This window comes from Vanessa atalanta, chromosome 17 (assembly GCF_905147765.1).
Source record: "Vanessa atalanta chromosome 17, ilVanAtal1.2, whole genome shotgun sequence".
Taxonomy (NCBI): Eukaryota; Metazoa; Arthropoda; class Insecta; order Lepidoptera; family Nymphalidae; genus Vanessa; species Vanessa atalanta.
The window spans coordinates 7,638,442-7,651,318 of record NC_061887.1 but is presented as its reverse complement, the minus strand read 5'-3'; the positions used below and the strand labels follow the sequence as shown (position 1 = coordinate 7,651,318).

The 12,877-nt window shown below is 36.0% G+C and overlaps 1 protein-coding gene across 3 annotated transcripts in view; it reads right to left on the bottom strand.

The window, feature by feature from the left end:
• Nucleotides 1-8,898: 8,898 nt before the first annotated feature.
• The window catches only part of LOC125070438 (protein dead ringer), a 113,817-nt gene continuing 109,838 nt past the window's right edge, over nt 8,899-12,877 (bottom strand). For 2 of the 3 annotated variants that reach the window (XM_047680315.1, XM_047680316.1), the window contains 5 exons: nt 12,421-12,628; nt 12,010-12,148; nt 11,669-11,773; nt 11,183-11,406; nt 8,899-10,937 (listed from right to left, as the gene is read on the bottom strand). In XM_047680315.1, the coding sequence (XP_047536271.1) occupies nt 10,810-10,937; nt 11,183-11,406; nt 11,669-11,773; nt 12,010-12,148; nt 12,421-12,628 (804 nt within the window). In that variant the 3' untranslated portion in view covers nt 8,899-10,809. The remainder of the gene's footprint in view (nt 10,938-11,182; nt 11,407-11,668; nt 11,774-12,009; nt 12,149-12,420; nt 12,629-12,877) is intronic. The other variant, XM_047680317.1, reaches the window with a different exon arrangement.

Below are 12,877 nucleotides of genomic sequence, written 5' to 3'. Positions count from 1 at the left end.
TTTTCTACATCGACTCGGCCGGGAATCGAACCCGGGACCTCGGAGAGGCGTACCCATGAAAACCGGTGCACACGCTACTCGACCTGACGTCGTCAAACATCGCAAAATATATTTTATGTATGGAATTGATTGATAAATCTCAAAGAGGTAGAGGATTTCTTGGCAATATTATTGTAATGACACGGTATAGTACTGCGTCCATATTTATGTCAATTATAGTAGCTTAATTAGGGACGGTATTAAGTAAATAAAGTAACACAGTACCTGGATTATGTACTTTTCTTTTCCTTTGAAAAACCTAAACAAGTTAAATTATTTGCTGTCATTTCGAATGCAATTACTCAACTATAAATTCCAATATAGATAAATAAATAAATAAATAATGATACTATTGAACTATGTAGATAAAAAACTACATTTAAAGTGTAGGTTGATGTTTTATATTTCAGATATGTTTTGATTAGATATAAATCATCAAATAGTACTTTCAGCCTGGTAACATCTGCGCCCAAGTATGTATAGAAGCGCATCCGTTTCCTTTAGGATCGATTACTTTTTTATTACAACTGAGACAGTATTCATATCGCTCACTTGGTGTCGAGGCATTGTGAGTAGAGGTTCTTCCTGCCTAGCCTTATAGTGATCAAGCTGGGTACGGGCCTCGAGGCATGCCTCCTTGCCCGGGCATGTCCTCAACGGTAGCGAGCAGCTGCCGTGTCACGAAAGCCCTTCTGGTTAAGTACCACCAACTCATCACATATTCTACCACAAAACAATAATACTTAATATTGTTGTGTTTTAGTTTAGTTTGATGAGTGAGCCGGTGTAAAACAAGTGATAGTGATAGTCTTAGTCCTCGAGATTGGTACCGCACTGACAATATATAGGATGGCTACATTTTTGTAGTACTTATAGTCAATGTCTATAGGTGGTGCTGACCACTAACGATCAGATGGCCCGTAAAATAGTCTGCCCACTCTGAAATAAAAAAGGAGGGACACCCAGTTGGAAAGAATACAATAAAACAAATTAACACCGTATGAGAATAATTCCCTGAAAGAAATATAATTGTTATATGCATGTATTGTATAAATCAATCAAAGAATTAAAACATTAATAAAAATAAGTTTAAATAATTTTCTATAAAACCATATACAGTAGAAAGAGACATAGTGAAAACGACAGAGAGAAAGGTCGCCTGGAGAGGCCAAAACGCTATTAAAGCCGCGTAAAAGATCTTGGTTCCAAAAACGGTCGGAAATTGTGTAAATTCGCCATTGAGTTTATTGAATGGCAAACATTTGTATGACCAACTAGAATATGTCAACTGGAATCTGAGCCTGGGATCTCTAAAGTGAGACAAGCAAACCATGTTGTGAGGAAGGTCTTAAGCTTGAATATAGAGGTAGGGGACGACCAAAGAAATGATGGATGGATTGTGTGAAAGACGATATGGGTAGAAAGAATGTTACTTGCGAGATGCCGTCCGACAGAGAAGTATGGAAGAAGAAGACATGCTGCGCCGACCCCGAGTAAAATGATGATGATAAGGACAGCAACTTTCGATAGCCATGCAATATCACTGGTGTACAACTAAGCTATTTATTGCTTGCATCGCATTTGGTATTCCGTAAATAAATGATACATTCACGATAAATTCACGATGCGGATCTCTACGGAGGTCTAATGGTATATGGTCTATGGTTTTTGGTAAAAGTATGGTATTGGTTCTGCACTTAGTGGTACTACACTTTTTAGTTGACTGCACACCTTGGGAATGAAACGGTCGCCTCCAGGCTGTTTCAAATAACTAAAATATTATTATTATTGTAGATACATGCAAATGGAAAAAAAAAAAAACAAAAAAAAAATTCCCGCTGAGTTTCTTTCGCCGGTTCTTCTCAGGTCCGAGGTGTTAAATTCCGAACCGGTGATAGATTTTTGACAATCAATAAGCAAGTGTAAACACTTCTATATTGAATAAAGATTTTTGACTTTGACTTTGCTCCTGAACTTTCCAATCGTCTCGGATTTGCTGTCCCATCGGATATCACAGTGAGGGAATGAAAAGTGCATCGATGATTGCGCACACACTCGTACAGTATATGTTCTGCGTTCTGCAGTGAACAGCGAATGTGCTCTAATATCACGCTTGCGTTACATTACTCTGGTTGAGATTTGGATGATACGGAACGCTGTTAATTGAGAAATAATTGTACAGCTCGTTTGAAAATGCTTTATTGAAATGTGCCTGTTTTAATTTACTTTCATTTATTTTTATTGAATCCATTATTTTGTCAAATTTTAATCAATTTAGAACAAAGAATTTAACTCTATTGCAAATTGAAATAAAATTAAATAATTCAATTTCAATTATAGAACCCTTTATAAATGCTTACCGAATTCAACTATTTAATTTGACAAAGTGATAACTTTAATTCATACATATTATTATTATACTCACATACAACTATGCGATAGTAATTTTAATTGAGAATACACTCAGTTTGAATAAACCACTGCGATGTCGCAATTGTTACCGATTTAATCAATCCATTCGAATAGAAACGATACATAACATTCCTATCGCTTTTATGTCTACGACTATAAGGACTAAAATAGCTTGAACTATTGTTACTCAATATTAATTGTTGAACGCGATACGAATAATTGAAGATATTCCATTTCTAGTGCACTAATGTTTGTCTGTTCGTTTTAATATGACTCGTTTGTTTTCAAGTCGTATATCAACGATGTTATGTGTATGAGCAACGGTGCTCATGACAATAATACTCAATGCAAAGTATTCCCAGAAAGCGTGCATCTTAACCGATGATTTCGGGTTCAAGCCCAGACAAGCACCACTAAATTTTTATGTTTATAATTCATCTCGTGCTCGGCGGAGGAATACATCGTGAAGAAACCTGCATGTGTCTAATTTATAATTTCGCATTGGAGTAGCGTGGTGGAATATTCTTCAAACCTTCTCGCCAAAGGGAGAGCCAGCCCTAGCAGAGGGAAATGTCCAGGTTGTTACTGTTTATATCTATTTAATGTATCAACTGATCAGTCAAAAGTCAAAATTTATCATCATTATTACGTCATATAATTAATCCCTACCTTAAGCGAAAAAAGCCGCGTGCGCAACTTGTTTAAAATAAAAGAACTTATTATCCCTGTATGTAATATGTATTTATGAATGTTTGTTTGACATTAGTTCACCGTGCTGCTTTACGAGGTTAATGACTGCGACTTACTCATAATTATATCAAAGTCCAGGGTTTCCTCGTGATGTTTAGATTATTTGCGAGTCGTTGTTTACTCTTTATCGTTTTCTTAAGCATCAAATGCAAGATGAATTATAAACAAAAAAGCAATTAATAAGTTCAAAACAATCCTTTAAAATTGGACCAAAACTCACGCAGCCTCCTTAAATTATAAAAAGGTACAAATTTAAACGACAATTCACATTAACCCCCTCCATTAATACCGCATACTTACTCGAGTTACCTAAGCATCCTTTGTGATCCGAAGTAATCGTTTTGCTCAGCCTTAAGCCGTAGCATACTATTTGGCCTACTTCGAGCGTACATAGAATTATTTTTGTATAAGAAAACTAAAATCAAACTTTCAATCGCAAACTACATTTCAAACAAGGATAATCAGTTTTCAATAAGTAAAAATATATGTTTCGAAAACATATATTTTTTAAATCGGTAAACTTAAACCGGTCAAATGATAAACAACAAAATAAGAGACGTAAAATCTATATATATACATAAAAGCAAAATACCACTCACTGATTAATGATAATGATTTCGGGTTCAAACCCAGGCAGGCACCACTGAATTTTCATGTGCTTCATTTGTGTTTATAATTCATCTCGTGCTCGGCGGTGAAGGAAAACATCGTGAGGAAACCTGCATGTGTCTAATTTGAACGAAATTCTGCCACATGTGTTCCGCCAACCCGCATTGGAGCAGTGGTAGTGGAATATGCTCCAAACCTTCTCTTCAAAGGGAGAGGAGGCCTTTAGCCCAGCAGTGGGAAATTTACAGGCTGCTAATGCTAAAAAAAAATGCTAATTTAAGTATTATTATGATGATATACACTTTATTCTATTGTGGCACGTGTTGGCATCGACTTCTGAGAGTGGTTTTTCCACTTTTTCACAATGCCATTTTTATGTCGCTCCCTCGTGGAACTATGCAAGACACCTGAGTCCTGACATTAGTTACAAAAACAATTTTACAACATTATGACCAAACTAATCATTTTAAAAAGTTATTTTTCCATGTATTTCGTATAAAATTATTGAACCGAACAAATTAACATGACGAGAAAAATCGGCAAGCATAAAATACGAAGAAAAATTAACTTTTTTATATATAAACTTCATTAAAATATATGTATTCTGAACTTTATAAATTAATAAAACTTGTTTCCGCCCTCTTGTGTTGCAGGTATGAGGATAGGATAAAACTGTACCTATGTACTGTTTTCTACACATTCTGATTTAGATGTCATTCAAATTCGTTCAGACATTCAGGCGTGATTGAGTAACAAAAATCCCTTCATCCAAACTTTCGCATTTATAATATTAGAAAGTTAACATACTATATGTAAATCGATTGATACTATTGTGAATTGCGTGAATGATACTACTCTTTGATAACTACATATATCTTTATTTACAATAAAACACTAGTACACTTAACTACTTAAATTTTACTTTCAACGTTGCGATAATAGTTTCATCGACTTTCAAAGCGCCATTTTAGCAAATCCATAGTGAATATCATAGATCAATTAAGCTCTCGCTCGACCAATGATATCAAGTCAATTTTTCTGTCAAATGTTTTTTATTTAGCATTTCTCCTCTTATGGCTGGAATAGCCATAAGATAAGCAGTACTAGCTTTACATTAAATGAACACTGTGCATTACGATTTAAAAGTGCTCTTATGAGTCTACTTGAATAAAGAATATTTCAATTTGATTCCATTTGATACCAAATGTCATGAAATTCAGACAGACAGAGATACTTTCGAATGTATAATATAAGTATAAATACTGTTCCAATTCCTAGTTTCAGATTTGATCACACACTTAAACATTCAGTCTGTATTCCACAGTGGTCCATCAGAATCAGTAACAATGGAATACATTACTGACCCAAAGGAACAATTTCCCAATAGTTTACATTTACTTACATAATTTATTGAAGAACGAAATCAAAGCTGCTTTAGATTATTCTGACGTCACAATATAATTAAACGATTTAAATAACTAGCTCGGCCTTACCCGAAGTTTATAAAACACAAACTTCCAACAACCGTTTTAACCTCCTTTGGGTGGATGTTAGTAGAATTCGTTCATAGCGGATGTCTACAGCCTGCCAAATTAAAAGTTTGTAGGTGTTAAAGTGTCTGAGATTTCGTGATTAATCAGTGAGCGGTATTTTGCTTTAAGCTATATATATATAGATTATGATTGTCATTCGTTCCATAAACATTAAGTTTATTTTATTTCCAACTCCTCGACATTGATTATAAATTTTACATAAAAAATGTTTAAGCATTCCAATTTCAAGATTGATATTTTCATTACACATTTCAACATATTAAAAAAATCCCTCACGTCGCACGTTCCTTTAAGGAGTGTCTTTAAATAATTAAAAATTTTGCAGTTTTATTTAGCCATCAACATAATTCAAATAATTGGTAACGGTCGACATCCTTAATGGACTATAACTAACTTAGCAGGAAATATTTAAGTGCAGAATTGTTTGCGTAAAATCATAGATGGCGCTAGTTATACATTAAATCGCGCTATCGTTGGCGTGACGACAAACCATCTACACCGTGATGCACTTGCCAGCGATAGGACCGGCTTTCCGGAGCTTATTTTACCAAATTTTTCTATGTCTCGTAGTAGCACGCGCCAGACGCCACACACTACGTAGACTCTAAATTGATAAAAAAGTATTTTAATATTTTAATACCCTGTCCATGTCCATTGTCCATTGTCCAGTGACCACCACCACGATAGATAACACCCTCCCGCCATATAGGGGACTCGCCGTTGCCCACGACGTCTAGTACGCCCTAGTACATCAGAAGACCAACTAAAAAACCAGCGGTACCTTCCTCGTTGTTGCTGTTGTCAACAGAGTCACAACTTTAGCTACAGATTTATTAACTAATTGTATAGTCAATAAAAAACATATAAAATGTTATCTATGTACAAAATAATTATGCACGTTACAAACACAGTAATTATTGTTAAATGTCCACTATTTTTATCAAGAAGTACTCGACATAATTTGGAAATATTACGGCCCCCATCACAAACACTTTTATATTCATATTTAATATTTTTTTATGAACAGTTGTGGCTCATTTAGGAGTAAAAAATTGGCAATTTTGTATTTCAACAGAAGTGCATCATCGTGTAAATCAGTGATTCCCAAAGTGTCCAGGTTGATCCCAGGGGTCCACGGGAGACTTGCTGGGGGTCTACGTAGGCGTGAATAAAAAATGGGGGTCCATAAGATGTTAATGGGGGTCCACGAAAATGTATCTGCTTTTGATAGTAAAGAGCAAAAATGTAAGCATAGTTTATATAAGAGCCTACCTACATTGTTTTAAGTACCTAACTAAGCAGATAAGATTTTAATAAGGCAAGCGTCTGATACTAGTCCAGACTTGCGTATTCGATATTACGTACAATTTTGTGTACAGTTAATGCTTGTTCAGACATGAACTTGATCACCACCCTTTTTTTTTCTTCATCAGTTTGAGAGAATCCCTAACAATTTTATAGATTTTAATTGCTGAAATACTCGTAATAACCCTACGGATAGAATTAAAAGCACTAAGATTAAACAAATTTAAGTATTTCTCATGTCTCTCGTCGACCACCTATTGGCATGAGAGAGTTTGAACTCTCTCATGCCAATAGGTGGTCGACGAGAAAAATAAGTTAGGGAACTACTGGTGTAAATGGTCTTCGAGAAAACAAATCTAATCGTTTTTCGTATCAGCGCCATCTATCCCAACAGAGTGAAAACTTTATGACAAATACCACGCTCTATATTTTACGCCATGGCTTTATAGTAGTTCTAATAAAATCCAACAGATGGCAGAAACAAGGAATAATTAAAATCAAACCTATTTACCAAGATGGCGCTAATAACTAAATATTTATTACTTATTGATAAAATTGAAAATATCTATCTTACATAATATTTTAAATGGAAACATATTATTTTGTAATCTGAAACTATTACAAATAAATGTGTTTAAACTGCACTTTGATTACTATACTTTTTTTAATTTTATTTAGACATTTAAATTTGTAAAAAAAAATGTAATATTTATTGACATTTAAAATAATTTTATTTGTACGAAGTTTGCAGGTACAATCTTTGCTATATGGTATTTACTCCGTGCTCCGTATCCACTTTTTTTTTTTTTTTTTTCTCGCTGGAAAAACGCGTTACGCGCTTCCCCCACGTGATGGAAGGTGGGGGGGTGTGTGGGACTCCCCGGAGCCCTGGACGCCGAGTGCGCCCAGGTACGCCGGGTTTACCCACTAAAAAACCAGCGGTACCCTCTCCGTCTTTCGGCGGGCGCCACGGGATCGCTTGCGCATGCTACCGTGACGCCCTGACGGTCGGCCCGCCTATGCGGGCCTCCAACACCTAGGGGGGGTTCTCGGGGTACTGAGACCCCCCCTAGTCCCCGCGACGCCTATTGAGGCGGGGGGAGAAGGTGCGCGTAGCGCTTCTTCCTCCTCCCCGGTCGTCTTCGGCGGAGCGGGTCTGCAGCGGCATCCTCTTCCCGCTCCCGCTCCGCGGCTTCCTTCTGCGACATCACGTTTTCGCAGAAGGAGCGCATCTCCGACCAACACGTCTCACTACCGAGCATTTCGTTGACGATGCTCGGCAGCGAGAGGTCTCCGCCCATAGTCGCCGCAAGGGTGTGCCTCTGGGGCCCCCACGCAGCACACTCACTCAGGGTGTGGTGCGCCGTGTCGACTGGCGCACCACACTCGTGGCAGGAGGGTGACACCTCCCGCCGCGCTATCCCGTGCAGGTACTTACCGAAGCATCCGTGCCCGGTAAGTACCTGCTGCTCCGTATCCACTAGCTAAGAAACGATTTACCTGCTTTAAATCGTCTCAGAATTTGTGTAGTAAGGAATTTATTTGAAGTAAAATTAAAGTTTATAGCGTCTAAGAGAAGGAAGTGCAAGGATCAAGAATATTAAAGGCAGTTTCGGTGCCGCCGAGACCATTTCGGCACCGAAACTCAATCTCGTTCTACCAAGATTAATACTTGGGCAGCAGTCGACGGTGCTCCAACATAGCTGGTCTAACTAACTATAGAATAAATCCCGATTCAAACTATTATTACTAATAGAAAAAAAATGTGTTCTTCTAAAACGGTATACCTACCTTACCAAATCAATTGACACTTGGTATTGTCTACCGAGGTACTCTGAAATATAACTTTGTTATATATTGGAATGAAGTTCTTCCATGCTTCTTACAGTAGAGTGAACTGACTATAATCGTCACATAAAACTAGCATTTTACCCCATCCAAGCGACCTTTCTCCTCTCTTTCTATTTATCATATATGGTAAACGGTTTCTTGTGACATTATTTAATCTATTTTTTTTCTTTTTAAAAATCATACAATTTATTTAATCATTCTCAAAGTTTGTCAATTTATTCCATCTGTTATATAACACGTAATATATAGAATTATAGAGAAAGCGACTTCGTTCTACCCGGATACTAGTAATTTCAATACATTGGGGAACCAGTGACTTACTTATAAATAAAGGTACACTCAGGTAAAGTTTTTATAAAATGGAGGAATAAAAAACCTGTTTGATATGTCATTATAATATTATTTATTCATGTATATTATTTGAATACATCAAAAAATTTTTGGTGTAAGACGAAAGTCGTTAATGCGTCTGGCCGCAAAACTATCAGCAACGGGTAGTAGGCCAGTTTATAATTTTCTTAAAAATTATTGTACATCGTCAGGAATGTACTACACTATATCTACTTAGCTCGAACAATGTGAACTTAAAAGAATTTTACAATAACCGGTAATATTTAAAACCATTAAATTAATCGTAAATTATTAAAATCAGTCATTTACAAAACATCGCATAATTTTATATTAAAATGCTAATTCTAATTTTATGTTTAAATCCGATTCGATTATATTGGAGATTTTATTCAATTTTTTTTTTTTGTTTGGATATCGCTTATTGCACTTATAAAACACACGCGCCATATTTAATGGCGGTAATATTTCTTAAAACTGAAGAGATAAATACTTTTTCTTAATTATAAAAAATAAAAAAGTTTGTGATGTAGCTGCCGCTGTGTCTGATTCGATTCGACGGCTATTTCTTAATATTAATTTAAACAACAACTAGACTAAACCTATTCTAGGGAAATGGCATAAAATTGAAACTTCAAAGATTAACGCCACACCACAATGTTTATTTTAAGTAGTGTGCCTTCTAATTATCTTACAAACTCCTTATATAATAAAATATCAGAATTGACGTCGATCACTAAGTTTAAACTAAGTAGAAAGCCACAGTTTCAGGATAGTTAGGCATGAACTAAGATTTCCTTAGAGGCTTCCCACGTAATTTAAAAAAATGACACGCATTTCGTATTATTCGAGTTATATGTTAAAATCGGACATTTTAAACATTTACAATCGCCGTTTTAATTATCCAAGTACTCACTTGGGAAACGCTTTAATTTTAGACAATCGCTCTTATATCAAACGACATAAAGTTCAAATCTGTCTGCAATAAAAAAAGACTTAGCTTCTTATTTAGAAGCGAATTATGAATATTTCAAATGAAAACGGCTGACGTGAACTATAAATAACTAAACTACAATACAATACTGACAACGTCATAGATGATTAAAATATACACCTTCTAATAAAATAGGTACGTAATAATCACAAACATACAATGCAGTGTAAATAATGATACTACCATTTACACGAACTATTTACAAAAATTTACATCGAAAAATCATATAAAAAAACAAACACGCCGCCCTTCACGCATGCGCCACGCCTATCAGTAACATAAATAAGTAACATAAATGTAATAAAAAACTATATTTACAAAAAAAAATTGTCATACTTTTGACCTTTAAAATTTATTAAAAATATACAAAACATCCACTAAAGAACTCGCCTCGATATCGTGATTATATCGTCCTCTCTCTGGGCAGTGACAATGGCATAACAATTATAAAAGAAAACATATCTCAGAATTGTAACTTTGTCGGATGATCCGTACGAAAAATTATATAAATCGTTGAGTTCCATAATCAGCGAGCGTTAAGTCATAGAATTAAATTTCAAAGGAGTATAAACTGAACGCACCAAAATTAAAAAACAAGCGATGTATCTCCTCTACTTAAGTGCTTTTTTACTACATCAAAAAACAAAAGATGGTTACACTATTTCGAACGTCAGTTAGAATAGCAAACAGCACGTAGGAACTAAACACTGAGACTTTGTTCAATATAGTAAAAAAACACGAGAGACTATCGCCGATTGTCAAAATGGTGACAGATGACAGCTGACAGTTGGAAACCTACGCCCATAAATATTTTAAATCTACCCTCCCTTCTTTATTAATAAACAGAGATATGAGAAATATTTTGCACTGGTTCTCTAAGCTTACTTTGTTTTGGGTGTTGGAAACGTTTGACGCGAACCTAAAAAATACATTATGTTATATGCGAAGTTAAGAGACCATTTGCCGATGTCCGTTTTGACCGTTGCCGTTCTGTGATGGGAATAGGACGCCTTCGTATGTCACGCCGTTGAGTTCGATTGACACTACCAGCTGTTGATCGCCTGTGGTCGAATCACCTAAAAAAAAGAAATGTTTAGTATGAATATATGAATATCTGCAGGAAGGAGGAGTGAGGAAAAGGCCTATTAGTGATCTTTATTAATGAGCGTTTGATATTACTTTTCGTAATCCTTGTCCTTACCATGTTTTTTAATTTTCTTATTTTATATGATATAGTTATTACCAAATGTATATAAACTCTTTTGTTTCTTTTTTAAGTTTTGACCAATCAAAACACAAATGTTTTAAGATAAGTACATACCTCGTGTGGTGATCTTAAAAGCGGCCCCGTGCACCCCATTGGAGTTTCCATTGAGATGCGCGTGCGAGCGCGGCGGAGTGAGCTGCGGGGAGGTGGACGCGGGGGGCGCGGGGGAGGGCGGGCGCGGGGTGCGGCGCTTGGCGGCGGGGGGAGGCGAGCGGCACGCCTCGCGCTTGATGCCGGTGAGACTGGAGTTGGGACTCTCGCTCAGGTTAAGAGCCTCGCTGCAGAACAACAGTTATTTCGTTAGTGCTTGTCCTATAATCGACCTGAGTCAGGTCGACTCAGCTCAACACTCTTTCGCTAACGTCAGAATTAAATTGAAGCAACGTATAAAAATAAACATCTATTCTTTGGCAACAATTATAAAGTTGCTTTCGATAGTGGCGATATTCCGATTATTTAATTACAAATAAAGTTTATTATTGAATAGTGATCACCACGTATTTATTTAAATATTGTAAAGTGTTGTTTTGGTGTATTTACCATCTGTCTGTGGTGGGTCGACAGCGTTGTTTTAATATCTGTCCCAGCAAAAAATCATTGCCAAGCACTTGATTGTTGAAGAGTGTTTTTTCAAAAGTTTCACAACTGAATTGGAAAAACAATAACTGTATTGGCAACCGTTCCTGATATCAAATCATTTAAAATATGGAACAAATTTGACATGGATATTTGGAGTAAAAATATATACTTATGTCCAAAACTTAAATTACTAAAATATTAATAAACACTCGCATTAAATTTTTTTTTTCATATCTACTACTACTGTAGGTATACTATTCATGGATTATGATCAATTCAATGTAATTAATTGTGATATTTACCGCTGCGGTTCGAGATCAGGCTGTGGGCTGTTGTTATTGTTGTTATATAATGACCAAAGAGTGAGTCGCGATACGTCGATGGCGGAGAGAGCCGCGTCGCGAGGTGATACCATCGGAGCATTCGGGGGAGATTCTGAGCCTGTGAATAATTAAATCATTAACATCATATATGATTAAATATAACGGTATTACTATAGCGCCCTGTGGAACTCCTTAATATAACCTAATATTTTTGACTTCATATAAAATGAGATAAAAATAATTATAAATGTGTTATTAATAAAAAAAGAATACCATTAAAAGTTATATAAAACTTATTTTTACAGTATCGACTTTATCAAAAGCCTATCCTAGAGTTTGTAGAAACGGTAAAATGGCTTCGATAAAACAACTGTAAGCAAAAATACTTACCGTTTCTGATTAAGTCACGCTGTTGCTGTATCATCTTCATATACTCGCGAACGCGGAACTCTATATCATGTTGAGAGATGTGGGGCGCGTGTGGTGGTAAGGGAGGAAGGCGTGGTACCCCAGCGACTCCTCCACCGAGAGAGAGGGAGAGAGGCTGCATGTGCTGAGTTAACTGTGCAAGAGACGCGGGAACTCTGTTGAGCTGTGGCTGGAAATAATATTGAACGTAAAAGTTATGGTAACACCTTAATCGCTCTTATTGAAGACGATCTATAGCTTATAAATAGTAAATCTACTTCATGAAATATTATTTGAAGAACAATGAATAATGAAATATGTAAATGACTTCAATAGGTAAACCTACTTATTACCTACTCGAGTAACGGATTTCATTTTTAGAAACTCCGCTTAAACAAAACACAATCAAAACAGTTTTGTTTAAAAATAAATATATAAA